This window comes from Bombyx mori, chromosome 28 (assembly GCF_030269925.1).
Source record: "Bombyx mori chromosome 28, ASM3026992v2".
In the NCBI taxonomy this organism is placed as follows: Eukaryota; Metazoa; Arthropoda; class Insecta; order Lepidoptera; family Bombycidae; genus Bombyx; species Bombyx mori.
This window is the reverse complement of record NC_085134.1, coordinates 798,571-822,613: the sequence shown is the minus strand read 5'-3', so window position 1 is coordinate 822,613 and position 24,043 is coordinate 798,571. Positions and strand designations below refer to the sequence as shown.

The 24,043-nt window shown below is 39.2% G+C and overlaps 1 protein-coding gene and 2 non-coding genes across 3 annotated transcripts; 1 reads left to right on the top strand and 2 right to left on the bottom strand.

Annotated features, from left to right (window-relative positions):
• Window positions 1-384: 384 nt before the first annotated feature.
• Window positions 385-21,682, top strand: LOC101740162 (facilitated trehalose transporter Tret1). The gene is made up of 4 exons (XM_004933533.5): window positions 385-1,234; window positions 16,734-16,902; window positions 18,594-18,781; window positions 20,621-21,682. Exons 1-4 carry the CDS (start codon window positions 410-412, stop codon window positions 21,680-21,682), a joined length of 2,244 nt encoding a protein of 747 aa, XP_004933590.3. The 5' UTR covers window positions 385-409.
• On the bottom strand, window positions 3,759-3,830 carry TRNAG-UCC (transfer RNA glycine (anticodon UCC)). The gene has a single exon. It is a non-coding gene; the product is annotated as a tRNA-Gly (tRNA).
• On the bottom strand, window positions 17,581-17,652 carry TRNAG-UCC (transfer RNA glycine (anticodon UCC)). Its single transcript has one exon. It is a non-coding gene; the product is annotated as a tRNA-Gly (tRNA).
• Window positions 21,683-24,043: the final 2,361 nt, after the last annotated feature.

Here is a 24,043-nt window from a genome sequence, read left to right as displayed (position 1 = left end):
TCATGCCCATTTCCTTACTCGTGGTAGAACCAATGAAACCACAGGAGTACCACGAACCTGCCTATTTCTGTCGCGAAAGTCATGCTTTTCCGATAGAAGGGTGAAATACCTTCTTTAACCGTACAAAATATGGAAGGAATTTTGAAAATTTAAAGCAAGGGTTACTAAAAAATATCCCCTTCATTTAAGAATTCTTTGGAAACACATTTTCGCACAAGTAACACCATTATCAAAACATTAAATCGATCAATTAATAAACCTTTTGATCATATTTTGACCATAGACCTTATCGTATCTCAGTTTAAAAAACTTCAACCCTATCGAGACCTTTGACCAGACCAAATCACCGTTCATTAACACTCAATACCTCTTTCGCAGACCACGAAAAAGAACATCGAATAAATGGATAATGGCGGGCTCGAGGGAGCGTCTCCTTTACGAGAGGAAGCCTGATTACGACTCCGAATACTATCGTCAAAGATTCGAGCTACACGATCGGGAATCGAACAGGAATCGGCAGGAACAAAAGCCGCCGCGCTACTACAGACCGAAACGTACCAACGGGTACGTCTACGAAGACATATACTCGGACTTCGACGAGGCGCAGGGCCGGCTGTCCCTGTTCAGGCCAATCAGACCGGAGTACCTAAACCTGCCGACTTCGTATGACGTTAAATACAATTCCCTACCCCGAAACTACTTCGATTACGACGAAAGACGAAGAAACAGGAAAGACAATTACGATTTTCGAATCCATAACGAGAGGAGGAATGCCGAGTATTACCGGAAAAGGCCGAGAGAGGTCGTGAGCGAAATACGAAATTCAAAGCCCAAGAACGTGGCGGTCTGCAAGCCGTTACGTTTCGAAAAGAACGCTCGGTATTGGACCACGGACCCGCCCGAGCGCGGCCGAACACGCCCGAAGAAACCCGACGAACCAAAGAAGAACGTTAAGTTCTCCGAAGTTTCCGGCTGCAATCGTAAAATGATCGTAGACGACCCGATCGTAGGCCGGAAAATCGTCCCAGTGCGCGAACTCGAAGTGTCTCTAGACCAAATGATTCAGAGTGGATATTTCGAGAAGCATAACATTCCTATATCTAGGCCGTTGAAAGATGCAGAGGAAAAGATAAGCGCGTTGGAGCCGACGAGAGTGGTGCCAAACGGGAAGTGTTTATCGGACCAGCCCAGGAACGAAAATGTCGCAGTCAGGAAGACTAGGCATTTACCGCAGGTTTGTATTTGATTCTAGTTAAATAGCACAGTTTGATCGAAAATGACTTAACTGAAAATGCTAATCAATCTATACTAATATATAAATGTACAGTGGTTTTTACGAATGTTCCGTTATAACTACTGAACAATCCATCCGATTGACTTGAAACTTGGTTTCCGTGTAGAAAATACATGTACTTAATGGATAGGCTAATATTTATATGAGTGTTGGACTCCCTACACCAGTTAAGGGGCGTTAATGATGAGAATCTTTGTGGGGGTGAGAAATAATAATGTTAATTTTAAATGCCCAGCGAAGCGGACGGGTACAGCTAGTTATTGATAATACTATATGGTCTTGACATAAAATGTTCGTAGACAGAAAAAAGGACCACAGGCATATATACAGATAGATACAATTTCATATAAATTAAGGTAGAATAAAAAACAATTATCATAGAAATCGTTCTTTCCAACACTTTGAATGAGTCTCATTATTTCGAAGCTATTGGATAAGTTTTTCGTCAGAAATGATACGTGGTCTACTTGCATCGAGTCATGTGACTCTCCCAGGACACAGCTTCTATGACAGACGCCAATAATTCTTCTAAGTTAATAACGTATTGACGAAAATAAATACTCTACCAGTTTGAATTTTATACAGCTACTAGCTTTTACCCGCGACTCCGTCCGCGTGGAATAGTTACTTTGGCATAACGCTAAATTTTACCCCCCACTTCATTTACGTAGAAATAAAATATTTTTGAAGTATAGAATGCTAAGGAGCTGTTTAAGCCCGGATTTTGAAATATTCTTTATTAATGCTCTTATCTTAGCGTGATGTTATATAGCCTATAGCATTCCTCAATAAATGGGCTATCTAACACTGAAAGAATTTTTCAAATCGGATCAATGGTTCTTGAGATTAGCGCGTTCAAACAAACAAACTCTTCAGCTTTATAATATTAGTATAGATTCTTTCATCATTTAATTTGTTTGAATACGTGCTATGTACATTAATATTACACACACATAATAATATTTTTTTATCATTATACCGAGATTCAAACTAAAACAATAAAAGGCTAGTGGAACAACATGTAACACTCCGTATAGCCACTCAAGTTGCTACTTGAATCCTTAGGAACGGCTAAAAGCCTATTATCCACAGAAATTGCTCTAATGTGGGTAGCCAATTATTTTTGGCAACATTTAGTATATAAGTTACTTGTTCAAGAGTCTGTCTGTAGCTCAAGATGATTCAAAATCTCATCTATATACGTTTATTATTTACTTCATTTTTTAGTGTTAAGTGGTTACTGGAGCCCATAAACATCCACAACGTAAATGCGCCACCCACCTTGAGATATAAATTCTAAGGTCTCAGTATAGTTACAACGGCTGCCCTACCCTTCAGACCGAAACGCATTACTGATTCACGGCAGATATAGGCAGGGCTGTGGTACCTATCCGCGCGGACTCACAAGAGGTCCTACCACCAGTAATTACGCAAATTATAATTTTGCGGGTTTGATTTTTATTACACGATGTTTTTCCTTCACCGTGGAAGTCAATCGTGAACATTTGTTAAGTACGTATTTCATTAGAAAAATTGGTACCCGCCTGCGGGATTCGAACACCGGTGCATCGCTTTAATACGAATGCACCGGACGTCTTATCCTTTAGGCCACGACCTTTAGAATACTGGTGGTAGAACCACTTGTGAGTCCGCGCGGATAGGTACCACAGCCCTACCTATTTCTGCCGTGAAGCAGTAATGCGTTTCGGTTTGAAAGGTGGGGCAGCCGTTGTATCTATACTGAGACCTTAGAACTTATATCACAAGGTGGGTGGCGCGCCTACGTTGTAGATGTCTATGGGCTCCAGTAACCACTTAACACCAGGTGGGCTGTGAGCTCGTCCACCCATCTAAGCAATAAAAAAAAAACGTTTAAGAGTTAGGAGTTTACCCTTACAGCCAACGAATGGGAATCTTTTGACATCGATTGCCGTTGTCAGCCTTTCAAAAGTAGTGACGTCACGCGCTGGTATTTTTCAATCGATGCTCATCCGTCTCCATCGCATATCGACTGACAAGGAATTCGCTTAAGCGAAAATTAAGTTTAGCCGTCGTTATATTGAATTTGAATAATGCGTGCTGTCAATCTGTCAATCGTAACTGTATCCAATACAGTTTGTCAAGACTAAGCGTGCGTTGTATATATCGAGGGTTGAAAGGATATTCGATTTCATTATTATTATTATTTTGTAATTGTATTTTTTGACTTGTTTTTTCATTTATTGCAAATATTGTTACTTATTTAAAAAAAAGAAGAAAATATTTGAGAAAAAACAAAAAAAAGCCCGTTGAGTTTGTTTCGCCGGTTCTTCTCAGGACTGTGGCTCTTTTTGGAACCGGTGGTAGAGTTAACATTGTTATTTATATTTTTACATTCAACAATTGTATTATACTGACATCTAAGTTGAAATAAATGATTTTGAATTTGAATTTGATTTAAAAAAAAAAAAAAAAAAAAGAAATGTGCGTTGGCCGGGAATCGAACCCGGATCAACTGCTTGGAAGGCAACTATGCTGACCATTACACCACCAACGCTGTTACAAGAGTCACAGTTCAAGTGAACCCGATCAAACAATTGACAAATCATTTTAAATTAAAGTCGATATTTAGACAAAATGTTTACAATTAAAAATGTATTGTCATAATCTAAAAGTGAGAGGCTATTTGGTTTAAGTGATATTTCGCTTAACACGCAACATTTATCTTTGCAATTAAAGATGCGTTTTATTTGGCATTAGCATTAATAGTTCGATATTTTTAATTGAACTTCAATGAAGCTTACTCCACTCGAATAGCTAAAGAAGTTTTTTTGTATACGGTATTTTCTCAAAAAAAATTACTTGAAATGTCGATCCCCTCGATATGGCCTTTTGGAAATACACACGAGAACCGTTTAATTGGAATATTTCAGCGTAACATTAAAGAATACGTTCCATGTATTTTTTTCTTTCAAATCTATAGATCCCGACTGTGAGCCTTTTGAGAGAGAGAGTGAGAAAATTTTTCAGTTTGAAGTATGAGGCAGTTATTGGATTATAACAATTGAGGCTAGAGCTCATGTCTCAAGGTGGGTGACGGCATTTACGTTGCTTATGTCTATGGGCACCGGTAATAACTTAACACCAGGTGAGCTTTTTTTTTTTTTGGAGTTTACTCCTTAAGAATCGATTTACATATATAGGCCCGGGGTATGAAAATTATGGGGACCAAAATCGTACTAGAGAGTATAGCATGTCACACGAAATGCGTTATGCGCCTGATTGGCTCCTGATTGCGTGATGCGTGCGCGCGCCAATCAGGAGCCAACGCGCGGCCGCGTTATCGCAGGTGACGCCGGGCTGCTGCGCCGGCAGTCCGCCACAAAGCCTCGTACTGATCGCGCGTTTCTCTCATTATTGTATTTTCATATATTTGTTAGTCGTTTGTTTTGTGTCTCGTTAATTTGTTAATAATCTGTAGTGTATCGTGTTGTCGTAATATAGAACTATTTCTCGTATTGTTTCGTTTAATTTACCGACATCGTTTTGCTTGTGGCCGGACGCCGTTCGGGTTCGATTCCTGAACATATCAACTGTTAGTGGGTTGATACCCGAATATAACCCGCTACAAATCATTTATTAATAAAGCTTATTAAATATAAACAATTCCTTCTATCAGTGAATGGACAACTTATATATTAATTGTAAAAGTGAATTATATAGACTTACTTAATTACCGCATCCACGTGTTCCGCAACTCCCGGATCATTCTCACTAGAATACGTAACTTCCATATTTTACTGTATTCAACTGACACAAATTTATATTTATATCCAGTAAACTCCAGTCGTGCGTCGGAGCGGACACACACACTTTTTTTTTTTTATTGCTTAGGTGAGTGGACGAGCTCACAGCCCACCTGATGTTAAGTGGTTACTGGAGCCCATAGACATCTACAACGTAAATGCGCCACACACCTTGAGATATAGTTCTGAGGTCTCAGTATAGTCACAACGGCTGCCCCACCCTTCAAACCGAAACGCATTAGTGCTTCACGGCAGAAATAGGTAGGGTGGTGGTACCTACCCGTGCGGACTCACAAGAGGTCCTACCACCAGTAAAGCTCTGAGTTCATCCGCCTATCTCAGCACTTAGCAGCAAGATTAGCATTTAAAAGCAAGGCTATTCCAGCTACGGTAGGTGAGCTCACGGACTCAACCTGAGAGAATTTGCTAACTAGCCCTAGCAAGAGCAGTGCTTCGCAGAATATACCACCGAACAGGAATCACGATCCTCTGAGAAGATCCTGGTGAGAAACTGATTGGGCTGTGTCTATGGGTTAGTTCGCTCGTCGAACTCTTCGTCGTAATCGACGAGTTCGACGAGGAAGGTGACCGGTGCTGAGGGTCCTAAAAGCACCTGCCTGTGTGAGTGAATCCGGGGACTCTTGATGAAGACACTTCAACTCTAAAATATTTTTTATGAATGCGGGAGTATTGGTGACCCAGAGGCCTTTCCAACTTCACCAGGACAAGTGGGCGAGCAAAGGCTCAGCCAGGAGGGCCGGGATTTGCTAACAGCTGCCCGAGCGCCTCCAAATGAGACCTAAGAACTCAAGAGCAATTGCTTCGCGAATGAATCTACTACTGCGAATCGCGACCCGCTGAGAAGATCCGGCGAGAAACTCAGCGGGCTGATGCATGGGTTAGGTTACTCGTCGTACCGTTACCGGGGTCCCTAAGCCTGCTCCTAGTGTTAGACCTGAAGGCGTCTAATGCAAGGGTGCGATAAGTTCAATACAAAACGCAGAACAGTTTTCAAATCTCCAATGAAAATTCTACTAAAAAAATGTTGTTGCCTCGATATAGTTGAAATGTGTTCGATAATAAATTTTTGAGGCGCTGAACAAAAGCACACACACGTTCGACTTCATAATATTTACCTTTCATATCCCGAGGCATTGTTCGGCAGACAATGATCGATATAATGAACACGCTGTATATTAACGTTATTACGAAGTCTGTTCACGTCGTTCTAAAGTATTTATTGAGAATATGCACAATTAAGGACCTCTTGTGAGTCCGCATGGTTAGGTACCACCACCCTGCCTATTACTGTCGTGAAATAGTAATGTGTTTCGGTTTGAAGGGTAGAGCAGCCGTTGCAACTATACTGAGACCTTAGAACTTATATCTCAAAGTGGGTGGCGCATTTACGTTATAAATGTCTATGGGCTCCGGTAAACAGTTAACACCAGGTTTTTTTTTTATTGCTTAGATGGGTGGACGAACTCACAGCCCACCTGGTGTTAAGTGGTTACTGGAGCCCATAGACATCTACAACGTAAATGCGCCACCCATCTTGAGATATAAGTTCTAAGGTCTCAGTATAGTTACAACGGCTGCCCCACCCTTCAAACCGAAACGCATTACTGCTTCACGGCTGAAATAGGCAGGGTGGTGGTATCTACCACGTCGCTCTAAAATATTTATTTATTACTAGCTAACCCGACAGACTTCGTAGTGCCTCAATCGATAAATAAAAGACCTAAACTTTTGGGGGACACATTAAAGGAAAAACAAAATTGTTAATTTTATTTAATTACGAGCATTTTCATATTTATCTAAGCCTTTTTAAACCTTCTCTGGAGTTCCACAAATAATTCAAGACCAAAATTAGTCAAATCGGTCCAGCCGTTCTCGAGTTTTAGCGAGACTAACGAACAGCAATTCATTTTTATATATATAGAAGATAGAAGATATGCACAATTTTTTTTATTTTATTTTAATTGCTTTCAGCTCGTCCACCCAGAGTTTACAGCCCACCTGGTGTTAAATAGTTACTGGAGCCCATAGACATATATAACGTAAATGTCGCCACCCACCCTGAGATATGAGTTCTAAGGTATCAGTATAGTAAATACATATAGCTTTGAAACTTGCACGCAGTACTGCTATGCCTTGGAAATAGGCAGGCTAACTAGAATCAAACAATTTTTTCTTTATTGCCTTTGTTGGCAGTCGGGCATACGGCCCACCTGATGGTGAGTGGTTACCGTCGCCCATGGACTTCAGCAATGCTAGGGGCAGAGCCAAGTCGCTGACTACCATTAAGTACTACTCTCCACTAGCCTCATTTGAAGAAAGATATGTCATAGCGCTCGGGAAACACCGTGGAGGGGAGCTCATTCCAAAGCCGGATGGTACGTGACAATAAAGATCTAAAAAAATACTAAAATCAAAGCATATTAATATATCGAAAGACGAATAATCTAATAGGTAAGACGGCCGGTATGATAGTACTAGTATGATCACGTCCGACTTCCACAATGACGAAATAGCACCGTGTTAATCACTACATAGTATAAAACAAAGTCGCTTTCTCTGTCCCTATATCCCTATGTATACTTAAATCTTTAAAACTACGCAACGGATTTTAATGCGGTTTTTTTAATAGATAGAGTGATTGAAGAGGAAGGTCTATACGTATAATAACATCAATAATAAATTACAGGTTCCGAAGCGAAGCGAGAGCGGGTCGCTAGTATAATAATATATTTGGAAATACCGGCCCAAATATCCGATGCCGTCTGTACGTTTCTGCCGCGAACCAGTCACATGCTCTGGCATGAATAGCCAAGAACATTGTCACTCGACCTTGATCTCCAATGAGCCAATTTAAAATAGAAAATGACGAGAGCGCATAATTTCAATCCGTCTAAACTTTCAAGAACCTTCCCATACCTACTTTGGTAATGTTACGCCGGTAAGAGTAACGTCATCTATCGCCGAATAGTCGAACGAATATCGAAGGATCTCGTAGCATCTAGAACGCTCGAGAAGTACAACGCCATCTATTGTCAGATAGCGGAAACACAAAGTACTATACTTTTGTGGAATATTCTCGACGATTCTAGGGATTTCGTCTCGACTATAAAAGCGTTGCAGAGATGGCACGCAGTTAGTTAGTAATCGGAATTCGGAAATACTCGAAGCGAAACAGCGAACGGATCACTTGTAAGCAAACGGAAGGAGCGAATCGAGAATTTTAAAGTGTTTGTGAAGTGTTCTAAGTGTTGTATTTTTAGTTGTTGATGGAACAATTATTTATCCCGAACCCCAGCGCGTAACAGTAATATACTGACAAATTCCGATCACTAAATTAATATTAACCTAACATATCAAATTATTTCTTTTTACTTTTTAAGGTACCGCGTTACTTATAAATTGCGAAAGATTGAACAGCATTCACTAACTGAAGCCATGCTACGCCACTCTCTAGAAACATAATGTAATATTTAGCATTATGCTAAACAACTGTACCGTGAATATTGGCCTTAATAACTTTTTTTTATTCTGTTCACTGAAGAACGAACTCAGAACACGAATGCTCAACCTTAAGGCATGAGGTTTCAGTTTCAATTTAAACTACGCCAGTTTTCTCAGCCTTGGTAACCGAAACTCATGAAGAAATGAAGTCGTCGTGGCCTAAAGGATAAGACTCCCGGTGCATTCAAATGTAGCGATGCATCGGTGTTCAAATCCCACTTTTTTCTTCTTTTTTCCTACCTATGCTTGAGAGCCTTGAGTGGCTATTTCAGCTTCACCCTAATGTGTGTAGGTGAGCTCACGAGGCTCAAACCGGAGTGATGCTAACACTGACCTTAACAAGAGCATTGCTTCGCAGAATCTACGGCCGGATCGGAAACGCGACCCACTGAGAAGATCCGACGAGAAACTCAGTGGGCTGTGTCCATCGGTTAATTCGCTCGTCGAGCCCTTCGTCGCAAGCGACGGGTTCGATGAGGACGGTGACCGGTGATTGTGGTGCCTAAAAGCACCGTTAATGGATCGGGAATCCCACCGGCAATATAACGACTTAAATACGACCTCAAGTCTACCCCGTCTTTTATAGTAAAGTATCCGTAGTATCAAAAATACCTTCAAGCTCCAAACGTTTTGAAAATCCCTCCGAGTTTGATTCACCCCAAATTTGACCACGGTTCGTGTTCGACTTAATTAATAATCTGCCATTGACTGGACTCTATTAATCATTGCGTATATTCTGCATCGTTTCACGAGAGGAGTCGGGTGTTTCGCTGTGTTATATTATCGGAATCTCCAGCCTATGTCTTTTTACTGATTGTAGAACCCAATGTGAGTCCGCACAAACCACTAGCCCGCCTACTTCTTCCGCGAAGTGGTCGAATGTCCCGGTTTGATAAGTGGCACAGCCGTTATACTACACAATTGAGTACGATATTGTTACGCGCTGGGGTTCGGGATAAATAAAATTCTACCGAAGTATAAACTTACAACTATATTTGCACTTAGAATAATAAAAACACTTTAAAATACTCAATTCACTTCTTCCGCTTTGCTACAGGTGATCCGTTCGCTGTTTCGCTTCGAGTAGTTCCGATTACTAGCTAGCTGCGTGCCAATTCTGCAACGCTTTTATAGTCGATACGACATCCCTAGCATCGTCGAGAAAATTCCTCACAAGTCGAGTACCTTCGATTTGTGTTTCCGCTATCTGACAATAGATGGCGTTGTACTTCTGGAGCATTCTAGCCTTCGTTCGGCGTAAAAATATCATGTTTCAAGGTGGACGAAGAAAACAGTCGGCCCTGTAACCAAATAACACTTGGTGGGCCGTAAGGAAGGTGTGAATTAACCGAACTGTGGTCAAATTTGACGTGATCAATTCAGGAGGGATTTTCAAAACGTTTGAATTCACAGTTTATATTTTAACCCTTTGAGATGTGAGCTCCAAATTTTAATGGCTTTGGAATGGAAATAGTAATACAGCTCTAGAGCTGTACTACTATTTCCAATAGACATAGCCATAGGATCCTCGCGATTTACTATCGGTGCTTTTAGGTTTTAGCCCAGTGAGTTTCTCGCCGGATCTTCAGAGTGGGTCGCGTTTCCGATCCGGTGGTAGATTCTGCGAAGCACTGCTCTTGCTAGGGTCAGTGGTAGCATCACTCCGGTTTGAGCCCCGTGAGCTCACCTACTAGTTAAGGTTACGCTGATACGGTCTTTCTAGATAATCAGATAAGACAGAAAAAAATAAGGTTTTAGCTATTCTCGGGACCGATCACCGTTCTCGTCAGACGTGACGAATGGTTGGACGTGCAACATAAGCCCATTGAGTTTCTCGCCGGATCTTCTAAATAAATGGATCGCGATTCTAGTCTGGTTGTAGATTCAGCGAAGTATTGCTCTTCCTAGGGCAGATGCTAGCAAGGTCTTTCAGGCTAAGCTCCGGGAATTCGCACACCAGTCACGACGAATCCAAAATAGCTACAGACAGACTGGTGGGACCTCTTGTGAGTCCGCATGGGTAGGTATCAGCGCCCTGCCTGTTTCTGCCATGAAGCAGTACAGCATGGAGGCTTGTGGAGAGTATTAAGCGGTAGGCAGCAGCTTGGCTCTGGCCCTGACATTGCTGAAGTCCATGGGCGACGGTAACCACTTACCATCAGGTGGGCCGTATGCTCGTCTGCCTACAAGGGCAATAAAAAAATAACCAGTTAACACCAGGTGGGCCGTGAGCTCTAACCAACATCTAAGAGGTAGACAAAAAAATCTGTATATAGTATTAAAAATTTCTTATACAAGAGAATTAGCACCAGAGTTGCATTTATATCTGTAACATGAGAACATGTTAACATTAATGTAACGAGGTCTGAAGCTAAACCAAATGTCCAAGTACCAAGCTACGGGACATTACAAAAAGTAATACAACATTTCTTGTGTGCTAATAAAAACATAATACGCTGGAATGTGTCTTCCTCGTGTAAGCTTACGTCATTGCACGTGGATCATCAAAATTGTGGATGTGGCATAACGATTTTTTCGATAACTTTCTTAAATGAATGCAATGGATTTAAAAATATCGAGTGACAGCGCTTATTGAACGCTGTGACAAGCAGCAAAACGTGAGCTCGGAAACTCAAATACATGACAATACTCCCTATCTTTTAATTTGAACTCATAATTAGGTTTTTGTTTAACGCCTTAGTTATAAATCTGACTTAATGAATAAAAACGCAAATAAATCAGTGTTTTAATCCTAAGTGGTTGTTAAAAGCACTTTAATATCGTAAAAACTTTTTTAACGATTCGGAATGCAGTTTTCTCACAGTAGAATCGGCAAGAAATACTAGGTACAGGGCTTGCCTCTCTACCAATACGGGTAACACGTAACATTTATCAAACTATATAAAGTGAGTATGAGGCGGTAGCGGTGTTTAGCGGTAGGCAGCGGCTTGGCTCTGCCCCTGGCATTGCTGAATTCCATGGGCGACGGTAACTACTCACCATCAGGTGGGCCGTACGCTCGTCTGCCTACAAGGGCAATAAAAAAAATTGAATAAAGCACTGAGCACTGACCAAAGATCTGTTCAGTTTTTTATTTATTGCATACATGAGTGGGCGTGCTCACAGGCCACCTGGTCTTAAGTGGTTACCGGAGCCCATAGACATCTACTCTAGTCATATCTCTAGAGATATGAGTTCTAAAGTCTCCGTATAGTTACAACGGCTACTCCACCCTTCAAACCAACACGCATTACTGCTTCACAGCAGAAATAGGCAGGGTACTGGTACCTACCCGTGCGGACTCACAAGAGGTCCTACCAACAGTAAAAATATATCTCGACATATCCACAAATATGTTTCGTTAATCCACGGCACTGTTCGAGATCTCATTAGGGCGAGCTAACGAGTGAAGCTTATTGGCCGGCGAGCCCTGAAAGTTAACCCTTGCGCCGTAACCTCGTTTCTGTTTCAGAGCTTTTATGAGAAAATTAAGAGCTTATTTTTTGTCGAATACACAACATTCTAAATACTCATCTAATGATTGATGCGACCCGAGATTGAATCGAGTTAAATTTTTTACTCAAAAATGTTGGAGCAACGCATCCTCCCGAAATCAAAGTTGCTTGTGGCAATCTCCTTCTGTGAAGTTGCTGCACAGTTGATACACCAACTAGTCGATTAGTAAATCCATTGGTACGTAGAATCACGGACAAGAAACCTCCGTCGGACAGATTATAGCAAAAGTAATCGATTCAAGTTATTTACCTTCATGAAAACCACTCTGTGGTATAATCTAGATTATAAATAATCTATGTTCGAACATCATCCTCCTTGCGTCGTATTCCTCATTGCTGAGGGTCGTGACCACCCTTTGTATCACCTTCGCACGCACGATCTTTCTCCATCCATTCTTGTCTCTGGCGGTGTGGAGGGCGTTGTGAAACGTGGAATCAAGAGCAGTGCGGATCTGGTCGGACCAACGTATTGGGCTGCGCCCCCGAAGTCTTTTCCCATCTACCTTAAACATCATACAGATTCGTATAGTATTTTTTATGTAAAAGACTAATAAACTTCCAACCGACCTCAAAAACTTTCGCTTTTATAATATTACTTATTATTTCAAGCCCGGGCCGCGATTTTAGATTTGCCTATAACCCGATAGGTATTAAACCTCACAAGATCTACACAACCTCACAAGCCTATTTCTACCGTGAAGCAGTAATGTGTTTCGGTTTGAAGGGCGGGGCAGCTGTTGTAACTATACTTGAGACCTTAGAACTTATATCTCAAGGTGTGTGGCGCATTTACGTTGTAGATGTCTATGCTCCAGTGACCACTTAACACCAGGTGGGCTGTGAGCTCGTCCACCCATCTAAGCAAAAAAAAAAGATCGCGGACTAGTAAATTTTTTTTTTATTGCTTTGAGGCGTGAACGAGCTCACAGCCCACCGGGTGTTAAGTGGTTAAGCAATAAAAGTAACGAACAATCGATACTGCAGCGCTGATCTTCCATCTATTATACAAGACTGATATGGATGCTTTGTCCAAAGATGAGTGACATTAATCATATTGTAGTGTTTCTGGGCTGCGGTAACCACTTCACAGCAGGCGGGACGTGACCTATGTCTCGTGTTAAAATACCTTGTTTACGTCCTTAGTAGCTATAATTTCGCTTAGCAGTCAAAGCTAATTTTCAAATCGATTACCCAATCCCAGAAATCTTATCTTATCTTCTATACTAATATTATAAAGAGGAAAGATTTGTTTGTTTGTTTGTTTCGAATAGGCTCCGAAACTACTGGACCGATTTGAAAAATTCTTTTTCCATTTGAAGCCGACATTGTCCCTGATGAACATAGGCTACTTTTTTATTTAATTTTTTTATTTAATTTTTTTGGTTTCATGTGTGTTTTAATGTTTCCGAAGCGAAGCGAGGGCGGGTCGCTAGTATCTTATAACTTTAAAAGACCAATTCTTGTATATTAATATAATGTATATAATCTGAATCTCGGAAACGGCTTCAACGATTTTCATCAAATTTAGTATACAGGGGATTTCGGGGGCGATAAATCGTTTTAGCTACGATTTATTTTCAGTACCTAAATGTTGTTTTATTCGTGTTTTCAATAATCAACTCTTCCCGACATCAATTGGCGAATAATAATACTATTTTTGCAACTAACCGCTCGACTTTTTTATTTATTTTTTATTTAGTAATCTGTGAAGTTAGTAGTGTGTGTAGTTAGCTCTTGTTTTCATGTTGTTTTCAAATATAATTTTTTGTCGTACTGTTATCATTTAAATTTAGCCTATTTTTCCGCTGTTTGTAGAATTGCTGTAACATGTCATAGTGTGTTATAAGAGATTGCTGTACATGCCTGTAACTGGCTTACATACCAGTACTTAATTTTATACATGTTAATTTTAAGCTTGAATGTTTTGTGTGTATTGCTGTTGGTGTGTCTAAATAAATAAATAAATAAATAAATAAATAAAGACACAACAAGATGGCGTTATCAAGAAATCGGTCATCGTCTAGTGATTCTTAAAAGACAAGTCGATTGGATTCCGAATATCAAACTTTTACCGAACAGCCGAGCCTATCCGATATGTCAATAAACTTTCAAAGTATCGAAAATGTGTATTCGACGTGAAAGTGTTTACCAAATTTTACCTTTCAAATTTCATTTCACGTAAACGTATTCGCCGTCACGTACGGAACGCGATGAGGCGTGACAACGTTTGTCTCATCTTTGTAGACATCTGCGAAGCGACATCCAGGATAGGATTGCAAAGCAGAGAAGATACGATGTCTGGTTTATATCGTTTCTTAGACTTTAAAGATGCTTCGTGAGAACAGTGTGCGTGAGCGTGTGCGTATGCGTATGCGTGTGTGTGTGTGTGTGTGTGTGTGTGCGTATGCGTGTGCGTGTGTGTGTGTGTGTGTGTGTGTGTGCGTATGCGTGTGCGTGTGTGTGTGTGTGTGTGTGTGTGTGTGTGTGTGTCCGACTCTAAATGACCTCAAATGAAAATAAATACCAATTGCGAATTCCTTTACAAAATCATAACATTAAAAGCGTAATTGGATTTTCGCGAATAATTCGTAATTTTATTATGTCATGACATATTTACAGATGATTTTTAATGAACTACATAGCTTAAAATCGGTAAATAATTCGTTTAGTTTTTTTTTATTGCTTAGTTGGGTGGACGAACTCACAGCCCACCTGATGTTAAGTGGTTACTGGAGCCCATATACATCTACAACGTAAATGCGTCACCCACCTTGAGATATAAGTTTTAAGGTCTCAGTATAATTACGGCTGCTCCACCCTTCAAACCGAAACGCATTACTGCTTCACGGCAGAAATAGGCGGGGTGGTGGTACCTACCCGTGCGGATTCCCAACAGGGTACCATCAGTAGCTAGAAGGAATAAAAATATTTTTTTACTGAGAAATAAAAATCTTATATTTTTTGTTTTTTATTAATTTATTTATTATCTCTATCATGATTTTTGCATACGGCGCTGCTGGTAATATGTGGTTAGCGTAATTCCTGGACGTAAGTAATCCCTGGGGTAAAGCCCAGTATCCGCAAACCTCGCTTAGGGGAAAATATGTCATAGCGCTCGGGAAACACCGTGGAAGAGAAATTCATTAGAAAGTCGGATAAAAAAGCAATTTTGGGAGGATCATCATTTAATCTAATTTGTTTGTGTTAAGCTTCGTTATGTCGTCATTTCTTTTCATAGATCTTTTCTATTCCCTACCTAATCACGGGCAGCTTTAGCGGATATTCCAATTACGCGCGGACTGGTAGATAGTTTTTAGCCTACATTAATATGACCTTATATAAAAAATAGTAGAATCCGGTATGTCTGTACAATTATGAAAAGTAATAAAAAAAGGGGGTAACTTAAGAAAACCAGATAATAAGCCAACGATTTCTAAAATTATTTTCTGTTTGTTTGTTTGTTAGCGATACTACTCCGAAACTTCTGTTGTTAGTGTCAAATAGATGATGACCGGTTTTTTTTTAACCCCATATTTTTGTGTCTTTAAAGCAGAAAATAGTATTATTATTCGACAATAGATGTCGGGAAGAGTTGATTATTGAAAACACGAATAAAACAACATTTTCTGAAAATAAATCGTAGCTAGATCGATTTATCGCCCCCGAAATCCCCTGTATACTAAATTTTATGGAAATAGTTGCAGCCGTTTCCGAGATTCAGATTATATATATAGCAATTCTTGTATATATAAGTATATATACAAGAATTAATTTGAAGCACAATTGTACAGGATATCACAATATTTTTCGTAATTGAAATATATTTTGGGGTTTTTAACACCATATACAAATAATAATATCACAATATTTATCGTATTGTAAATATATTTGGGATTTCTAACACCTTATACAAATAATACTACTAATAATTTTAAAGTAACTCTGTCTGTCTGTTGCGATATCGTGCCAGGACCAATGAATTGATTTTGGAGAAAATCGGCATGAGAATAGTTTGAACCTTGAAAAAGAATCTTGTCATCTCGATGATGTGTTTCCTATTAACTCTTAAATCCTTGTAAGTAAATAAAATATGAGTAGCAAAATATTTTCTTGCGATTCTCTTTGATTCCATACAATATGTGAGGCTCTATTCCAATTGTGGTGATATGGTAGACTCATTTTACCACCGCGCCACCCACCACTGGAGCAGAATTTGTCTCCGCTTTCTGAAACTGCTCTGTTCGGATGCTCATTGAGGGATCTAGCTGACCCGGCAGACTTCGTAGTGCCTCAATCGATAAATAAAAGACTTAACTTTTGTATAAAATAAACTTAAAACAAAACAAAATCCGTCCGACGGGCGACACATCAAAGGAAAAACAAAATTGTTATTTTTATTTAATTTCGAGCATTTTCATACCTTCAAACCTTCTCTCGACTTCCACAAATAATTCAAGACCAAAATTAGCCAAACCAACCGTTCTCAAGTTTTAACGAGACTAACGAACAGCAATTCATTTTTATATATAGAGATAGTTTTTTAAAAACCAGTTTCGTTCGAGTTAAAAATGTTAAAATGATAATCATGAAGGCAAGCACCTCTTTATCTGTTTTCAGGTCTTGGCAGCCCTTGCTGTGTCTCTGGCGCCATTCTCAGCTGGTCTCGGTAAGGGCTACAGTTCTCCGGCCATCGCTTCTCTTCAAGGACCTGGAGCCAATGCCACCAGAAGGGATTTCCAGTTGACCGACCAGCAGGCGAGCTGGCTAGCATCACTGTCGTTTCTTGGTAAGTAAATAAATAAATAAATAAATAAATAAATAAATCTATACATATAAAAATGAATTACTGTTCGTTAGTCTCGCTAAAACTCGAGAACGGCTGGACCGATTTGGCTTATTTTGGGTCTTGAATTATTTGTAGAAGTCCAAAGAAGGTTAAAATGTAGATAAATATGGAAATGCTCGGAATTAAATAAAAATAACAATTTTGTCCGCCTTTGATATGTCCCCCGTCGGACGGATTCTTTTTGTTTGTTTTAAGTTTATTTTATACGAAAGCTTAAGTCTTTTATTAATCTATTGAGGCACTACGAAGTTTGCCGGGTCAGCTAGTAAATAAATAAATATTTACTAACAATAATTAATTGATCCCGTGTTAAGTTCGTAAAGAACTTGTGTTACAGATACCAGATAACGGAAATAAATGTAAGATTTTTACTATACACGTACATATACTTAATATACATCCATAACCCTGGAAAAGATATTTATATTTATCATACAAATATTTTCCCTTGGCGGGATTCGAATCCGCGACCCCCTTGTGTAGTGACCATGTCACTTACCACTATACCAGATGGCCGTTAAAGTTAGGAATAGTTCCTAAATCACATAATAAGCGGTGCACAGTAAGCTATGGAATTGCAAATGTGAAAGCCGAGAAAAAAAAGAAAAAAAAAATATGTGCGTTGGCCGGGAATCGAACCCGGATCAACTGCTTGGAAGGCAACTATGCTGACCATTACACCACCAACGCTGTTACAAGAGTCACAGTTCAAGTGAACCGAATCAAACAATTGACAAATCATTTTAAATTAAAGTCGACATTTACACAAATGCTTACAATTAAAAATGTATTGTCATAATCGAAAAGTGAGAGGCTATTTGGTTTAAGTGATATTTCGCTTAACACGCGACATTTATCATTATAATTAAAGGTGCGTTTTATTTGGTATTAGCATCAACAGTTCAATGATTTTAATTGAACTTCAATTAAGTTTACCTCATTGAAATAGCTGAAAAAGTTTTTTTGTTATGATGTAACTATACTGAGACCTTAGAGCTTATATCTCAAGGTGTGTGGCGCATTTGCGTTGTAGATGTCTATGGGCTCCAGTAACCACTTAACACCAGGTGGGCTGTGAGCTCGTCCACACATCTAGGCAATAAAAAAAAAAGATATTTTTTCCAAATTTTAAACTTTAAATAGCCCTCTTGTAAAGTTGCAAAAACGTCGCTTAAAACAAAGAGCTTTTCACGTCTCGATATGATTGAAATAAATTTCTTTGGAATCTTAGATATACTTTTTTACATACACAATTTTAGAAGGCTCAAACGGAGAGAGAAGGAGGGGCAATATAAGTAAACATATTATGACAAAAATTACTTTAACAATTTTCTCGCTTTTTTTATTGCCCTTGTAGGCAGGCACTCGAGCATACGGCCCACCCGTTGTTGAGTGGTTACCGTCACCCATGGACATCAGCAATGCCAGGGGTAGAGCCATGCCGTACCGTACCGTTAAGTATTCTCCACAAGCCTCGTTTGAAGAAGGACTTATTATAGCGCTCGGGAAACACCGTGGAGGCGAGCTCATTCCATAGCTGGATGGTACGTGGCAAAAAAGACCTCTGGAAGCGCACTGCGGATGAGCGCAGTGGCACCAGGTAGTATGAATGAACTCTACTCCGGTTAAAGGGGCGCTCTTCGGTGGAATGGCCGGTGGTGCCGCCATGAGGCACGGGAGACGCCGCGTCCTCTCATTAGCAGCAGCGCCCTGCAGTCTATCCTGGTTGCTGACAGTACTGGCTACGTCAGTCAGGATGATGTGCATTACTGCCTTCCTGGGAGGGTTTTGCTGCTCCATACTAACCATGCTATCTCAGGTACGTGTGCCGATATTATTCGTCCTAGTCTAGTCTAAATCAGTTACCTAAACTCATTAAGGATACTCTCCTTATTTCTTTTAATTGCTTAGGTGGATGGACGAGCTCACGGCCCACCTGGTGTTTAGTAGCTATCGGAGCCCATAGACATTTACAACGTAAACGTCGCCACCTACCTTGAGATATGAGTTCTAAGGTCTCAGTATGGTTACAACGGCTGCCCCCACTTCAAACCGAAACGCATTACTGCTTCACGGCAGAAATAGGCAGGGTGTTGGTACCTGCGCGTGCGGACTCACAAGACGTCCTACCACCAGTAATGCGTAATTATAATTTTGCGGGTTTTGATTTTTACTACACGATGCTATTCCTTCACCGTGGAAGTCAATCGTGAACGTGAAAAATTGGTACTTTCCTGCGGGATTTGAACACCGCGGTGTATTGTGCTAAATACGAATGCACCGGACGTCTTATCGTTTAGGCCACGACGACTTCTTCTTCTCATATCTTTAATTTTTTTTTTAAAGTGAAGTCCTTAAGTGTCTCACGACATATATAGGCAGGACGGTGAAACCAATCCGTGTAGGCTTGCCAAATGGCGCGGCGTCGTTAAAGCCTGCGTCAGAAATTTTGTCACACGATTCTCTCACTGATGTCCCAATTTATCCAACTTAACAATTCACTGACGAGATAATACACGAGGATAATCATTCATTTAAACTTAAGCAGGCTTACCCTAATTTTCTACGAGAAATTAATCAAGCGAATCAAGACCTTAAATTCTGTAACAAGATACGAAATTAGCTTAGCTGATATGACAGGATTTTCGCTGAAGTCGCTACAACGGAAATTGTTTCTTATTGTTCGGCGGAAGAAGGGAAATTGCCTTGGCAAATAATTTTGGAAACTAATTTCGGAGCCCGCATGTTTCCGAAGCGATCTGTACGGTGACCATTCAGTTTTGACAGGGAAATACTTTCCCAACTTTAACATTTCAATAAGCGTACTTAGCAATTACGCCATAACTATACATATAATAATAAAAAATGGATAAACTGTATAGTGCAATGGATATTAATAATTCAAGTTTAACAATATTTGCTATGTGTATATGCATTACTATAATTCTCATTTTGTATTTGTTATTTTAGCTGTTCTACACACACTCATCACTTTTAATTATTATTCTCATAATCCTCTCGCAGGTCTGCTGGAAGAGATTTCTTAAAGAAATAAGCAGTGCTTTTGTACACAATTTTCCTATTACTCTGTACTATGTCTTCTTTTTTGTGTGTACATACAAAAATAATAAAATAAAATAAAAAATATTTGTACAATAAAATATTACAGACTTAAATAATGATGGTTTTTGTGGAGCGGAGATGTTGTGTGGTTCAAACGTAGGCAAAAGTTCTAGCTCCATATATATTTGAGTTAGCTTTTAAGCTACCTAATAATATTAAAAAACTCGCACTAACCACACTGGTGCTTTTCATATGGTCACATTTTTCTTTATCAACATCGCACCAGTCTTTGTAAGCATATTTACTAGCTACGACTGCATAGATGATTTGCTCACTGAGTTTCTCGCGGGACCTTCTGAGTGGGTCGCGTTTCCGATCCGATGGTAGATTCTGCGAAACGCTGCTCTTGCTTGGGCCAGTGCTAGCAACACTCCGGCTTGGACCCCGTGAGCTCACCTACATGTTAGGGCGAAGCTGAAATAGTCTCTCAAAGCTATCAGCATAATTAGGAAAAAAAAATTAGATGATAGTTATACTAATTATGTGCAAATTGGTTTTCTTCTTTGTTAAAATTTATGTATTGCGTTAATTACAGGTGTACATCAGTGAAATCTCAGTGCCTGACATAAGAGGATGTCTGAGCGCGGTTTTGAAGATCGTCGGCCATCTTGGAGTACTCTTTAGCTTCACTATAGGAGCGTATTTGGATTGGCAACAATTAGCTCTGTGCATTTCTGCTGCTCCCCTACTACTTTTTTGCACAGTTCTATACATCCCGGAGACCCCCAGCTACCTTGTTCTGATCGGTAAAGACGAAGAAGCTTACAAAAGTCTTCTATGGCTACGAGGTCCTGATTCAGATGTTGCACAGGAGCTAGCCACGATTCGTACTAACGTGCTGGCTAGCAAGAATTTCAGTCAACGCCACCAAATATCCAATGGTCAATTGTTTAGTTCTCTTGACGCTAGGACCATGAATCGGTTGCTTGGGCCCATCATTGTGACCTGCGGTCTGATGATGTTCCAAAGACTGTCTGGAGCCCATGCATTCTCGTTCTACGCTGTACCGATTTTCAGGAAGACATTTGGAGGTATGAACCCACACGGAGCGGCCATTGCTGTGTCCTTTGTCCAATTACTGGCCTCTTGTCTCTCTGGGCTGCTCATCGATACTGTGGGTAGGCTGCCACTGTTAATACTCAGTTCTGTGATGATGTCAATGGCATTAGCCGGCTTCGGGAGTTACGCTTACTATGAAGAGGTCCACCGTAACCAGAGAATACAAAGCGTTATGTTCCATCAGACCGATGGTCAAAACGATTGGATCCCGCTTTTATGCGTTCTGGTGTTCACAATTGCCTTCTCACTAGGAATGAGTCCTATATCATGGTTGTTAATCGGGGAATTATTTCCCCTCGAATACCGGGCATTTGGGAGCGCAATGGCAACAGCTTTTAGCTATCTGTGCGCGTTCGTAGGAGTCAAGACCTTTGTGGATTTCCAACAGGCGCTAGGACTCCATGGGGCATTCTGGTTATACGCATCAATTAGTGTGGGGGGATTGTGTTTTGTGGTCTGTTGCGTGCCGGAGACTAAAGGGAAGGATCTCGATGAAATGGACCCGAATTATGTACAAAGTTTGTCCCCTAAAAGGTAGAGTGGGGATGATCGGTCGTGTTTTCTTGATGGTTTAATAGACGGAGTTTTGATTGGAAAATTAACAAGAATATGATTAGATTTAGATAACGAAGATTGTTTTTTTGAAGGTTTAAGGAAGCAGGGTCTATTTTATCTTTAAGGAAACACGATCAGACGATAATCAGTAGACATACCCTTGTTCCAATCCACCGCAAATTTTGGCTGTGCTTTATTATCCAATGAAAATATTTATTTCAAACCACATGTTTTGTGGAAATATTATATGTATAGATATAAGTAATGAAGACATTGATATTTATATAGGTAATTGAACTTATATAGTGGTACAGATTTTAATCAAATTATTTCTTGTTTTAGTTGTACTGTTTTGCTAATAGTTCCAATGAAAAATAATTGCAATGTCCTTAAAAGTTACTTAATTCTTTGAAAGTTAAATTTACGTTATAAGCATATTGTTTTATGTAATGTACGTTGTGTATGTAATTTTGTAATTATTGACAATGATATTACCAACGGCGTAGATGAAGAATTAGCTACCTGTTTTTAATTGGATTTACTTTTAGTTTTAGTGTATCGTTCTCCTGATTATTACGACTTTTTAATTTTAAATATTTATTTATGTATAAGTTAAAATGTTAGATAAATCATACCTTACCCGCATATCAAAGTTCATATCATAAAATTTTATTTCATCGATATTGTCATGAAAATATGTAATTTTAGATGTGAACTAGGTATATAAAATAGTTTTTTTTTTTTTAAATAAAATCATTTTTCCATATTTTAGCAGGCAATCACATTATAAATATATATAGATAAATACAGCGGTCCACTTTTTACCTCTTCCTGTACTAAATCTAGTGAATTAGTTCAAAAAATGTATTTTCCAAAATTTTATTCATTATTATTCTCCTTCGATGTAATTATAAATATTAAGTATGAGCTTTCCTAATTAATGAACGACAATAATAAGACAATAATAAGACAATAATAGTACTTTAAGCGGAAATCACTATATACTGTTTTTAAATTTGAAAACTAAGATAATTAATTTAGTTTAATAAATTATAATAGATTTATAGAGTGTATTAGCTAATTATTATTAGATAGAGAAAGAAATGCTTCATAATAGTGATGACCGTAAATTGTTGCTCAGTACTATTGATTGTTTAGTATTAATGAGGCAGCTATGAGCATAAGGAATTATGTTTCTCTTATTCGATCGCTCCTACCGGAGATTGTTTTTTTTTTTATTTCCCTTGTAGGCAGACGAGATACGGCCCACCTGACGGTGAGTGATTACCGTCGCCCATGGACTTCAGCAATACTAGGGGCAGAGCCAAGCCGCTGCCTACAAATTGTTCAGGTTGTCCACGTTCCTATGGGTATATCAAGAAATGGTCCTTTGTAAGACCTATCAGTGTGCCTAGTGCGAGCTTTTAAAATTCTCGATCGCGTAAAAGCTAACTCAAATTTGTATGGACTTGGAAAAGCGCCCCTAGCAACAAACATAGGGGCGCTGTTCCAATTCCATAGGCTCCAACTAAGCAACACATCGTCTTCTCGCATTAAAACTGTATAATCTCAAAACTTACTAATTTTACAGGAGAGTGTTTTAAAGGTTTAACATGTGACATTTTTAATATTAATCATCTTTGCAACATTTATTTTTACCAGTTACATTATCTGTATTTTAAAGTAAGATAAAATTATGTATTAATTTTGTTTTAATAATAGTCAAAATATAGATAAACTAAAAAAAATAATTAAACTACTCTCTTTTGAGAGTATTTACGAGAAAAATACTGGTGATAACAAATGATTCCGCATATTAACTCAATTTCGAATATTTTTGGAAATTCTACACTTTAAATGCGAAAAGACATGTCTCATACGGACTCTGAAGAAGTCCATTCTTGCATCGAAAAGTCTGAAGTCTCTAAATAATGAGGCCGCAAGCAATATGTTAAAAGTATACGTGAATCCAAATGATCGGCACTTGTTTGATGATATTAAGTCAGCGTATTGCCCATCACTTCGAGAATGTTCTATTATTTATTCGTGAAAAAATTCCTCAGGCAAATCTCATTGTGTGACCAAACGGATACGTCTTCTCTATACCAGAGCATTTTGTAAAGATAATTTTTTAAGTAGCCTCAAAACTATTGGTAGAGTTAAAAATATGACAATAATTAATAACGTTTAAGTGACATTAGATATTCTAATTGAATTGTTTTAATTATATTTTCCTTCCCTGGCTTTGTTGGCTTTTTGGCGTTTAAGGATTTTAAAATTGTCAAAAATAAAAACTTTATTTTAAATATAATTAAAATAGTATTAAGGTTAGAGTTTCGAATAA